Source organism: Podarcis pityusensis, assembly GCF_964106645.2.
Source record: "Podarcis pityusensis genome assembly, chromosome: 1".
NCBI classification, from domain to species: domain Eukaryota; kingdom Metazoa; phylum Chordata; class Lepidosauria; order Squamata; family Lacertidae; genus Podarcis; species Podarcis pityusensis.
Genome location: NC_138028.1, coordinates 107,363,725 through 107,376,831, shown reverse-complemented (window position 1 = coordinate 107,376,831; position 13,107 = coordinate 107,363,725). Strand labels below are relative to the sequence as shown.

The window sequence follows — 13,107 nt, the reverse complement described above, 5'->3', positions numbered from 1 at the left end:
TAATTGCATTATATTTTTAAATTTTATTTTAGTATATGCACACTGCTCTGGAATCTTTATAGATGAAGGCTGGGCTAGAAGCATTTCAAATCAATAAATCTATGCAACCCTGGTCCATGATGCATAGCTCAATATAGAGGCCCTGTGGTGTGGGGAAGTTCTTTATGCAGATTTATAGAAGCATAGGACCTATATATTGTGATATGCATTAGACTGTCTAAAAAGCCTTCATGATTTGGCCTTTTCATCCCATGTCTTTAGGCGCCAGACAAAAACATTTGTCCATAACCAGGCCTTTGGCTGATTAAGCCATCTATGGCCTTTTAAATCTGTTTTTAGGGGCATAAGGGTTATTGGTTTTTTATTTGATTGTAGTTTTCATTTTGTATTTTTGTGTTGTGAACCTCTCTGTCATGTTCAGATGAAGGGTGGTATACAAATTTAATAAATAACAGTAACAAACAAACAAACAAACAAACAAACAACAATAATTCCCCAATAACATAACACATTAACAAAATGCTTTTCAGCAGGATGAAGATATTCAGATGATGGGTATATTCACTGGACCAAACCTCACTACATTAAGGTATACATTCAGGTATGTCAAGCATTCAGCTAATATGCTGAATGTCTGGCTAGAACTTTTTCAACCAATACACACAGAGACAGCTGAGGTATTCAGTTTTTGGAACTTTCCAAATACAGTACTCAATTTACTGAGTTTAACACTTCACTGGCCTACTGCAGGAGTTCTTTACTTCCAATATAAATCAAAATAATGTTCTGTTTTTATTGGTGTGGAACAAGAAATGATCGGCTACAAATAACAAAATAAACTACCCCACTAGTTTTGGAAGCTATTCAGTCTGAATTCTTCATAATGCCACAGTATTAGGTTTGTTGCAGCCAGCTTGAATGCTTCAGTTTAATAGGAACACTGGGTAAATTACCTAAAGCATAAATGCTCTACAGGAGATTTAGATATACATTTTTAATTCCAGCTGGTGGGGACCATTACAATTTGGATTTTTACATCCCAGAGGAAATTGACTTGTGGCATAAAATGTTTGTGAACAGAATGGCAATGAGTAGAAGTAATTAAAAATGGCTGCTTCAAGAGCTCTGCTTCAGTGAACTGCTCCAAATAAACTGCACTTCTAGAGATGTACTTCTCCAGTATTCACTGGCTGGAACTGGCCGGGTGTTTACTGTACTCTTCCTATACTTCCTCTTTTAAAGCAAGCATAATAATAACAATAACAATAAAACCTATAAGCTTTCATACAAGACTTTATATTTCAATCTGTGACCAGCACACTTGGCTTAAGAGACAACCCTTTTCTGATATTAGCTAAGAACATTTATTGTGTCTTTGCGTAAATGAGCATATAGGCCATTACATTTCATTTCAATCCAACCATTGATGAAACATGGGGAAGTTTCAGAGATGGAAGGCTTGAAAGCTGGTTCCAAAACCAATGTAACTACTCCTTTACAAATCTTGGGTTGCTGGGAGACTTGAGATCAGGGAAAGAATAGCGTGCGCTGAGGACAAAGTGACATTAAATCACAAGATACAGAAAAGGGAAGTGAAACGGCTTCATTGGGCTCGATGGAATCCAATAAAGCATGACATTGTCCAAAAAAGGTCAAAAAGGGGCTTCTCTGAGGAACACTCAGAGGTGGAAGAGAATAGTGGGGGGTGGGGACACATAATAAACTACTTCACTAAGACCTAAACCGTCTAGGGTTTTTCCAGACCTCACTATTTTTTAGTGAGCGGTCCTTTGTTGATGCATGCAACAGACCATAGACAGCTGTAAAGGGGGAATTGGAGACATTTTGTGGAAGGTGGCCATTAGCCCAAAGGACTCAAAATTGAACATCCACATACAGAACGACACTGGATATTAGTTTCAAGGAAAGGGTAACTGGGTGATAAGAAGAGCAATCATCATGCTCAAACCTGGCTGTAACAGGCTGTTTGGAAGCGAGCCTACTATTTATCAGCCCCAGAGGTTGCAGCACAGGTAGCATTCAGGCTTTAAGCAAAAGTCTAGCCTTTAGTCAAAAGTTTGCTATGTTCAGACTCTTCCACTCATACTATGTGTATATGCAACGTAAGCACTGATGAACAAGAACAGTCCCTGGCCGCCTGCTTTGAATCTGTTTGTACATATTTTGAATGCCTGATGCATACAGCAGCAAATAGCTATGGTCACTATCTTCAAGAGTTAAAGTACAATAACTTTCAGGAGCTGAAGTTCAAATACAGCTGCTGAAATATTATTAATTTATATAAGACTCATATACGATTCACATTTATAAAATATGAAGCAACTCAGGAAAAGCAATAGTCCACAGAAATTTGCTTGGCTTAGTACCCAGGACTTGCTGCACATCCCTTTCCCTCTGGCACATGGAAAAGGCAATCGGGTCTCTTGCTTCTGCTGAGGTTCAAAGAAGGCAAAATGCCTACTGTTTCTTGACTCCTCCATACCACAGCAGAGTGAAAGCCAGGGGAAGGGGATGTAAGCTGTGAAGTGTCCTAGCAAGAAGAGCCTCAGAGGACCTGGCCTTTTGTAAGCAGATGCCTGGACACCTGCTTAGTTGCCAAATTCAAGATTTGAGATATGCACCGGGGGGGGGGGGCAGTGCATCAGAAACCGAGCAAAGGTATAACCAAAGCTCTTATGACTATATCCAGGCTTCCTCAAAAGCGGCCCTCCAGATGCTTTGAGAGTACAATTCCCATCATCCCTGGCCACTGGTCCTGCTAGCTAGGGATCATGGGAGTTGTAGGCCAAAAACATCTGGAGGGCCGAGTTTGAGGAAGCCTGACCATATCTATTTTAGAAATGCATTACAAATAAAAACATGTTTAGTGACTGAAAGAGGGCTACAATAGGAGTTAAAAAACTAGTGCTGCAATCTCACACTCCCTAATTATTTAGACCTGTGGCTGATGAGGTGCAAAGGGTGCCTTTGGACACTGCTATTGCTTCCTTGCCAGCACTTGCTTAATTCACTGGGGGAGAATTAGAGGCTCGAGTGACTGTAATGGAAGAGTGAGTCAAATGTCTGAGCCATAAGTTGAGACATTTCAGAAGCGATGTTTAATGCTAGTTGGCAAAGAAGAATACGGATTCCCTGGTTCTTCACTGCAACCTGTTGTGTTACCTATTACCTTTATACACAGCGGATCTCAAATGTTGTTTCTACCACTGTATGATACTATTAAGAGCAGCCTTCCTCAATCAGTGGCTCTTCAGATGTTGCTGTACTACAATCTCCATAAGCTGCACCCATTTTGGTCAGGGATAATGGGAGTTGCTGGTCAAACCATCTGGAGGTCACCAGATTGGGAAGGCTGCTGTACAGCATCTACTCAAACCCAGAAAACTAACTGTCATTTGAACATATTTAAAAGGCAATGTAGCAAAGACTGAGTTCCCTGATAGTTGTGCATCAAATCTGCTTTTGATTTCAAGCATACCACTGAATGTCTTAAACACAGGTTCCATGGGAGTAATTAAAATGTTTCTGTGTTTTGGATGAAGGGTGGTAGACAATTTTTTAAAAAAATTATATACATCATTGAGAGCGAGGCCTGCCAAACAGAATATGTGTTGTGAATATCCAATCAGTTAAGCAGTTTGCCAAGAGCGTGTAGCACAATTTGTAGGAAATAAGTGCAACAGAACGCTCCCGCACTTGTGATTTCCAGCATACTACCTCGGACACTGGAGGAATAACATAGCCTTATCCTCCATCTGTCCAATCCTCTTTTAAAGTTATACATCTTGGTCACCATTCACTACATCAGTGTGATATAGTACCTCCTACAGGCTAGTTTATGAGACGTTCCGTTTGATTGCATTGTGATGCTGTGTTTAGCTTCAAATTGTAACTAAGGAGGCATTTGCTCCAGCAGATTCCAACTTCCGGAGACATCTGGCCCAGAAGGCCCCCGGATATGCTTCTAACCAAGACAGGCTGTTTCTTTTTGTAGGTAACAGTTCTAAGTGTTTAGGACTGATCTGGTGGGGATGAGAACATTTAATGAACTGTCCAATCCACAGTATGCATTTGAAATCGTAAAAGAACCCTTCATGTTATTTATTCGTCTTCCTACAAATATAAATCTCAAACTATGCGGTATCGAGTCCCCCCCGCATCCAAAAGATGCGCCAGAGCTAGAAAAATATATTAGATGTATACAGCCTAGCAAGCACTCATCCTGGAGAAAATGTTGACCAACAAGATTTAGAGCCAAATTGCTGCTGACAAATTTCCAAGATACATCTCACTTAACGGTTTCCCTCCGGCCCGTTCCTTCCATTACTTACTGTATCATAGGAAAATATTCACAAATCGACATGTGATTTTTCAAACGCTCTTACAGATTAATGCCGTCAAATGGTGAAGAAGACATGAAATATGCTAACAAGGAGACAAAAATTAATGGACAGTGACCCAGTTCAGGTGCTTATTTAGGCTTAATAAGTCTAGATATAAACAAGTGTTTTGCCCATTCCAACAGACCATTCATGTAAATTGCAATTAAACCAGGAAGCCTCTAACCATAATTTCTTATTTTGTCTGAACCAGGAAACTATAATTGTCTGCTCTGGCGCAAGCTAGGATATGAAGCCATTAATTGAAGTTGGTTTAATATTAAATCAAATTTAGAACATGATTTGACATCCTGGCTTATTCTGGAACTGGTAACCATAGTTTCCCAGTTTGTATGAAGCAGGAAACTGCAACCAATTAGAAACATATTGTTATAACTGCAGCTCACAGAAAAGGAGGAATGAAGGGCCTGCATGTGTAGGCAAAAGGCTCATTCATTTCTCTGCTTATTAAGCACCAAAGTGATTATCCAAATGTCACCATTATCTCCACTAATTTCACATGCAATACAACTGAACAAAATATGGTGTTGTATATGCATATTTATCATCTGTCCTGTGTGTGTGGACATCATTCTAAGATGCTTTTCAATCTCTTGCACACTTAGTAACTCCATTGATTGAAAACTCAAAGAGATCACATGCGTAATGAAAGGAATACGTAGTGGGCAGGGATTTGTGCACATTGGGCTATTTTCGTTTTATGCCAGCCACTCCTAAACATGACTTAAACCTAAACATGAACATTTCAGCCTTTCATTTCTTCTTTAAACTCCTCTACATTGTGCCACTCTTTCCAGTGATTATGGAAATCTTGCCACTAGGTGAGCAGCTAGATGCTTGGCTAGAAAAATGGCTGCTTCTGAATTTTTGACAGGTTACATAAAATACATGCATGAAAAATTGATTTAATTTTCCTGCTAATGATTTTTCCTAAGCCTCTATTACCTTAATTATCTGGACAGCCACCTATTAAACAAGAATGATCAGTATCACATGTTTGTTGCAGATGTTGATAGGTATAAAGTGTACTATTGCATTATAGGAACAACAGGAATACATGGAAAGCACCAAGAAAGCAATAAGTACGTTCTAACTCATGAGAACCCAAGTTGCTTTTGTTTGTTCCATCTATTTTAGCTTCACTGCTGTGTTGTGTTCTGACTATTTGAGGTCCTATTTTGCTGTGCCTCCCCTGCCCCTCCCTCCAGTTTATACAGGACAACCTCCACAAAACTTTGTTGTGGACTTGTCTTTCTGACTTGGTTACAGCAGTAATCTTGCGATGGTGTGAAGCTAGTATGAACTAGTGTAAACTCCACACTTTGGCTGTGAAGCATGTTTTGGCTGACTGAAGGCAGAGGTGCATGCGGATAGCTTGGTTGGTGCTGATAAAGCCAAGGTTGCAGGTTCAATCCTGGTATGGGACAGCTGCATATTCCTGCATTGCAAGCGGGATGGACTAGATGATCCCCAGGGTTCCTTCCAACTCTATGATTCTATGACCTCCAGGCAGAAATTACCACCCAGCACTTCCGGGTATGGTTCTATAATTGATTATTTATTTATTTTTATTTTACCTATGTATTTCTATCTGGTCTTCTCAAATAAGTTGCTCAAGGTGGCTTACATTAAAAAACAAAAAGCCAACACACCAGTTTTAAGGATCTTAACACAACAGAATAAAGCAAGTAGCGAAGGCAAAATATGACACCTGAAAGATAACACCAATGCCAGCAGGACCTCTCCGAAGCAGAAGCAGCTATACCAAAGAAGGGACACTAGCACATCCACTGAAAAAACCTTCTCTTTGTCTAAGCTACCCAGTATTGATCTTCCATGCATTGGAATTTATTCTTTCCAAGGATGAAAAGGAATCTGCACACTTTCAAAATACTGTATCATCCATTCATTAAGCAATCCAGAACTGCTTTTGAGAACTAGCTCTATTTTCCCCCACACATTTATCATACATTATTATTATTATTATTATTATACCCCGCTGATCTGGCTGTGTTTCCCCAACCACTCTTAAATTGGTTTATTGCTTATTGTTTAAATTGTGGATATAACAGAACAGAACACTTTAAGGCATTGCCCCTTCTCCGGGTAAGTGGAGTCTAAGAGGCATCTGTACAGCTTCTGTTCTCCAGGAGAATAACAACTGACACATTTTAATTCCAGGCCCAAACCAAACTTGAACTGCCTTCTGGATGAAAAAAAGAGGTCGATCCAGTCCAACATTATAATTTCAAATTTTGTCAGCCAGATGATCCATAAGTTCACAAAATCTCTTGCAAAGATCATTTGCAAAGGCGAGATCACGTGCAAATGCTTTAGATCCCTTGCAAAGGCAAAATCATGCAAAATCAGAACAACTTCCGGAACTGGAACTTCCCCTGCCATCCTAGATCTTGCAAAAACTCATGTGCCATCACAGAGCCCAGCAAACAAGATGGAGGGCCTAAAAGCTATTTTCGTGCTGGGAAAACTCTATGTGGAAAGATATTTTAAGCCCTTGGCCTGCTTACCAGGTTCTGGGAGGTTCCTGTGAGATCTCCGATGGCCCTGCGAGATTTCACGAGAACCTCCAGAGCCTAGCAAGCAAGGCTCTCCTGCCTCTTTCTTCCTTTTCGTTTATTTTTCAGTAGTCCACATAAAGCTTCAATCACATAAATGAAATCCATGTAAGTGATAGCCCCCGTGTATCTGAGGAGGGGCAAGGAGCCATTGAGGCAGGCGTGTTCTACTTCATAAGCCTCTTGCTCATGCTGGGATGCTGCCTGCAGTTTGGGGGTCCTTACTCCAAAGGAGATGGGAGGAGAAAAGCAGAGGAAGGCAGTAAAGAATTTGCAAATTGCAAAATAGTTGTTAGTGGGGCAGGGTGCTTACCAGGAGGGAAAGGGGTGAGGTGACACCAAGGTTGCTGTGGTGTAAACACAGCGACAGTATCATAGTTCTCTTCAGTAAGGGACACCCAGAAAAGTGTCAAAAGGTATTTTACTAATGTATCTGATCCTATAAATCAGAAATCTAGGGAAGGAGAGGAATGGCAAAATTCTCACACGTAAAAGGATTCTGATGATCAGCTTACTAAACGGGAACCTGCACACAGCGGAAAGTTACTTCTCCATAAATGGTTAACTGCAGCCACCCAAGCATACATTCATTGTTTGTTGGGTTGACCATCTGGAGAGTAATCAAGCAACCAAAAGTCCTAAACTATAAAATCCAGTGCTTTTTTTCTGGGGGGGGCAGGACGCATACCCCTAAACACTGTGTGAATCTAAGTTTGGCCTCATTGAGGGGCAGTATTTCAATATGAATAGGAAAATGAGAGAACCCTAAACATTTTTTAAGGGGGGAAAAAGCACTGATAAAATCCAAGAATCTCAAGTAGCCATTTGCAAAAATAACTGCAACATCAATCAGTGACAAATACAATGCTCACACATTAAAAGAGAATCAGAGATTGCACAAAGTGCGATGAAATAAATGTTTGTTATAAGTACATAAATGGGAGTTTGGAAATAAAAGACTCTGGGATGTGTACCTTGTGCTTGCAATACTCGGTGATTCTGCTCCAAGCCTGCATCTTTCTAACTGACTGGCAACAATCTGCCTTTCCACCTCAAGCTCTCTGGTGAGCCTTTGAAACTGGAGCTCCTGTAATAAAATAAAATAAAAGAATTTTAAAATTATATATATATATTAAAAGTGCTGTGGGTAGGAGGGTAGGATAAAAGAAATATATTGGTCCACACATCTCAAAGCAAATAAAGGAATTAAAGTGAACTAAAAATAAGAAGCAAAACCCCTTTTCCTATTAGTAAGTCATCTGAAAAATCAGTACATATGCATGAGCAAGGACTTGCTTACCACCCCTTAAAGGCTCCTCAAAAGTTAGCTTGAGGGTGCTTAGTTACCGAAAAATATGGCCTAGTAGGATTAATGTCACTTTAGCATACAGCAGAATGTGCCAAGGTACACATATCAAGTTTTTATGGCTTGAAAGCAGTTTATGATTCACTACCATAATCACTGGAGTGAGGTGTTTTACAAGGGAAGAAATATGGCAGCCTCTGTGCAAAAGGTTCACAGGCCAAGTTGGCAACTAGTTCCTTAAATAAGGGTCATACTTTGAAATAATAAGCAAGGGCTGAATAGCCTTCAATTGTTCACCTCCGTGCAGGCCAAGTCATAGGCTGCTGAACGGTGTCAACGGTAGAGGTTTTGGAAAAAGCATTCTCCTTATATGTACATCAGCTGCTCATTCCTGTTTCCCAAGATGAGAAGACTTCCATCATCCATCCATCTCAGGAATCAGTGTTTGCAAATGCAGTTACCATGTGCCACTCAACTACCTCTCTTTTTCTCTCCTCCCTCTCTCTTGTGGAGCTCAATAAATTAATTAGGACCTTTTGGGGTTTTCTTTACTCTAGATGCTATCAAGAACATACCTCAATGCAACTGAAAATTGTGCGACTATACATTTTTCTCCCATAAAATTGCACCACCAGTTCCTGCTGCTACAAATCTATTTTGAGGTAATATTAGAAAAAGTCATTGCAATTTTTTAAAAAAACAACAACTCTGCATATAATACTGAACTCCATTCGCAAATGTTTTGTCGCTTTGGGTGTTTGCTCTTTACACTTTATAGAAGTAGTGTGGAAACAAAGGCCATAATCAAAAGCAGAAGATTCCCAAAAATTTGCGGGGAATTACTTAATTATTAGAAAAGTTGTACATGGCCAAGCAGGTTCTGAGTCCATTCTTTTATAGCCCCTGCCCTGCTGCCGTGTGTTTCGCTTTGAGTTCCATCAGATGTTCCACTGGCCAACACTGCTAATAGAACTTCCTTCCCTGGATCACATTCAGTACGGAACCCTTTCTACAAATCACCTTTTAATTACAACTTCGAACAAATTCTGGGGCAGGAATGCTAACCTGCAGTCATCTAGATAATGTTGGGCTCCAGTTCCCATCATCCCTAGCCAGCTTGGCCAAAGGTCAGGGATTAAGGAAGTTGTATGTATTCCAGCAACATCTAAGGCCCACAGGTTTCCCAGCCTAGTTGTAGAGGTAGCTCTTCTGTCACACGTGGACTGTAATACTATCCTCAGAAGTGTGGCAGAAGTGCTCACCTAACCTCCCATCCTTTCACTGTTGCTGCTTACCGGGAGGTAGAAGGGGAGGTCATCACAATGTTTTTGCAGTGGTTAGCAGCAGGGACGCAACTGACTGGAGGTCAGGTGAGTGCTGTTGCCCCAGCTTGCCTTCTGCTATCGATTACCATGTATTTAAAAAGCCTATACCTAAGTTTTTCTAACAGAGGTATGTGTCTTGTTTGGACTGGCCAACTTAGATGCATGTTGCCAACAGTCTATGCCAGCTGAGAATCAACATTTGGAAGCCAAGTCCATCTGGCAATTCAATATGTGTGCCAAGTCAGTATTGGTTAGAATGTCCTTTCGTCTGCCTTTTTAGTCCAGTCTCGTTTCTGTTCTGATTTCTAGGATAAATCTGCTTATTAGTTCACTTGCTCCTCGGTTGTTTATTAAGCTTAAACCACATCATTTTATTTCAAAAGTTGAGGAGAGGTGTAAGAAGGAGGCTGTAAAAGCCACCCAAGTTTAGAAAAGTCAATATGACAGTCAATTTTACTTTTCACAGCTGGTTAATTCCCAACAGCCTTCACAGACCTGGGCAACCTAAAGGTGTGGTGATTATTATAAGAATGAGATCTGTTTGGCCTTGTGTTAGAGCAAAGTGTGTTGAACCAAAAGAGTTCATGCAGCTACATATGTTATTTGCTTGACACAAACAGAACAGACAATTATTCTTTGATCCAATGGTAAAATACTCCCCACCCCCTTTTCTTCCACAAGAAATAGCCCCCAAGGCTAGAAAAATTCAAGAGATCTAATTGCCCAAACACCTAGACATTTTTTGTTGGCTTCTAGGAATATTTTGGTTTCTAAACATTTCTCCCAGGCATCTAAATGAGCCCAGATGAAATATCTCCATCTCCTATCTTTTTAGAAAATTGACAGATTCACATAAGTAAAGTTCAGTGTTATTAACATATGACAGTAAAGTTATCTGGCTGCAAACTTCCATCAGAAGGAAAATGAATGTTAATGGTTCCAATTAATCCTCTAATAAGCTTTGTACATGCACAATAAAATGGTGTTGAGTATATCATTTGTGTTGAAGGGTTTAAATCTTTTTACTGGCATTTATAGACAAGGTCAGACTTCAGAACAAACAAACATCCATTATACATCATGTAACAGCCATCCATAAAATAAATTTAATGGCTGTTAGAATGTCAGCCATTAAAATGATGATTACTTGAAGACTGTGCATAAGCCCCTGGTCTCTAAAATACAGTAGCCATGTATTCAAGTTCTTGAGCTTTTTTTGGCCAAACTTGTTGGGAGTTTTATTTTGCGAAATCACAAAAAGAAGTTTTAGAGCTCCCTCCCCCCAAAATCGCCAAAATCACCACTTCTGATATGGGTTGCCATATGTCCAGATTTTTCCAGACATTGAAGAATGGGCAAGTTTCATTTATTTAAATAACTATTGTAAACAATTAAACGCATTAGCAGGATTAATATAAAACCAAGCAGTTAAAAGGTGATTTTGTGGGGGGTGGGGGGTGGAGTAGACAGAATTATAATAAAAAAAAGATGTCAAGGGGGGGAGGTGCAGTTTAATTAAACGGTTTCTCTATGTAACCAGAGAAGGATTAGAGGGAAGTCAAAATGAAGGATACAAATATAAAGGAAGATTAAAGGTAAAGATTATCATTGTTAAATTTAAAACTGAAAAATAAATAAATAAATAAAAAATACATACTTAAGGGGTATCTGCACAACTTTCTAGCATCTACATTTAAAATGTAGGAAGCCAATGTTTCGTTTCCCCTATATATTGCTTAGCTTGGTCTTTCAGGAGCTGTGAATTCGAAACAAGATTGCTAAATCTACAGCACACTTAATTTACGTTTACTTACAGAACTAATATTTGCATCAGCTGGAAGGACAGCAGTGTTTATCACTTCATGAAGCCTGAAATCCAGTATTTGTTTCAGAGTTCATGGCAATGCTTTCCTCACTGCTGTACCACTGATATTCTAATGTGTCTATGGCACACTGTACACCAGATAGGCATGCACAAGCTCACATCTATCACTAGGGTGACAGTTCAGGGAAAGGAGGTACCTTATGGAGCTGGTCTTTTGGCAAAGCTGATGGAATGAGCCCTGCTTCTCATCTCTCCTACTGAAACTGTGCCATTTTGTTCAGAGCTGTTACCTGGATCAATATTTAAATAACTGAGTGTTCAATATACTACTTTTCTCCTAGCTGTAGTTGTTAATATACAACGCCAATATACACCATCACAACACTATGAAATTTCTGTCTCGAGGCACCAAAACAAAAAGGCTTGGGAAACAGCCAGTGCCAGGGTATTCTATATCCGTGCTTCCTAGTCAAAAGAGTGCTTTCAACGGAGCTAAGCAAAATAAGCAAAATAAGCAAAGCAACCCGTGACCCAGCTGTTGACACCCACCAAACATGGACCATGTTTACACATTGTGGTGGCCATAATGCAAAAGGGTTTTTTTTTATTATTATTCAAAATTCTATAGAACTTTATATCAAGCACGCCAATAAATGTTGAGCTATTTTTCATTAATTATAGCAAGCATAACAAAAAGCAAATCAATACATTAATAGTACAGTGTTAATATTAATACAGTGGTACCTCGGGTTAAGTACTTAATTCGTTCCGGAGGTCCATACTTAACCTGAAAATGTTCTTAACCTGAAGCACCACTTTAGCTAATGGGGCCTCCTGTTGCTGCCGTGCCGCCGGAGCACAATTTCTGTTCTCATCCTAAAGCAAAGTTATTAACCTGAAGCACTATTTCTGGGTTAGCGGAGTCTGTAACCTGAAGCGTATGTAACCTGAAGCGTATGTAACCTGAAGCGTATGTAACCTGAGGTACCACTGTACACTGACATTGGTGCATGAAGTTAAGTTTGATTTACAAATTATTTTTTTACGAAGAGGTAGTTGTGTAGGGTACATAATGGGAAATGATAATGGTCTGGTACCATTCTTTTGAGATCACAGCCTGGAACCTTCTGCAGGCTCTCTCCTCCAGTCCTGAGTGCGAATCTGTCCGACAACACCAACCGAAGTATTTAATAAGCAACCGGCCTTATCCTATCAACAGTAGTCTAGTAAAGATGCATCCAAAGTCATCAGAAAAAAACTTGATAGTCATTGTTCATGAAGCTACAGAGCTAGCAACTTAGTGCTCTCATAATACCTTTCTACATACGCACCCCTACCCCCACACAGAGAGAATGAGAATGAATCAGAGGAGGCTGGAATTTTTCTTCAGTGCCAAAAAAAACCTTGAAAAAAGATGTATTGGGGGTTTTTTTTGTTTTTGCATTCAGAACAAGCTGCTATAGTCAGAGCAAAGCTTTTCCTTTATGATAAACAGGAACACAATGCCCCAACAGGCATCGTTCATTTCAGCTTGCCAATTCAACAGCTCATTTGCTGATACCGTAGTATTTACATATGCATAGAAGCAGTCATCCCACAGATCTATAATTTCATTCCCAGCAGCAATTCCTAGCTGTCTATTTCAAAAACAAAA

At 39.8% G+C, this 13,107-nt stretch overlaps 1 protein-coding gene and 1 long non-coding RNA gene across 6 annotated transcripts in view; one reads left to right on the top strand and one right to left on the bottom strand.

Annotated features, from left to right (window-relative positions):
* PKP4 (plakophilin 4) overlaps nt 1-13,107 on the bottom strand; it is an 88,004-nt gene that overhangs the window by 42,920 nt on the left and 31,977 nt on the right. For all 5 annotated transcript variants that reach the window (XM_081005880.1, XM_081005882.1, XM_081005883.1 and 2 more), the window contains exon 3: nt 7,972-8,084. In XM_081005880.1, the coding sequence (XP_080862006.1) occupies nt 7,972-8,084 (113 nt within the window). The remainder of the gene's footprint in view (nt 1-7,971; nt 8,085-13,107) is intronic.
* Nucleotides 1,298-11,773, top strand: LOC308479298. Its single transcript, XR_013987598.1, has 4 exons — nt 1,298-4,011; nt 4,409-4,488; nt 8,861-8,965; nt 11,625-11,773. It is a non-coding gene; the product is annotated as an uncharacterized lncRNA (long non-coding RNA).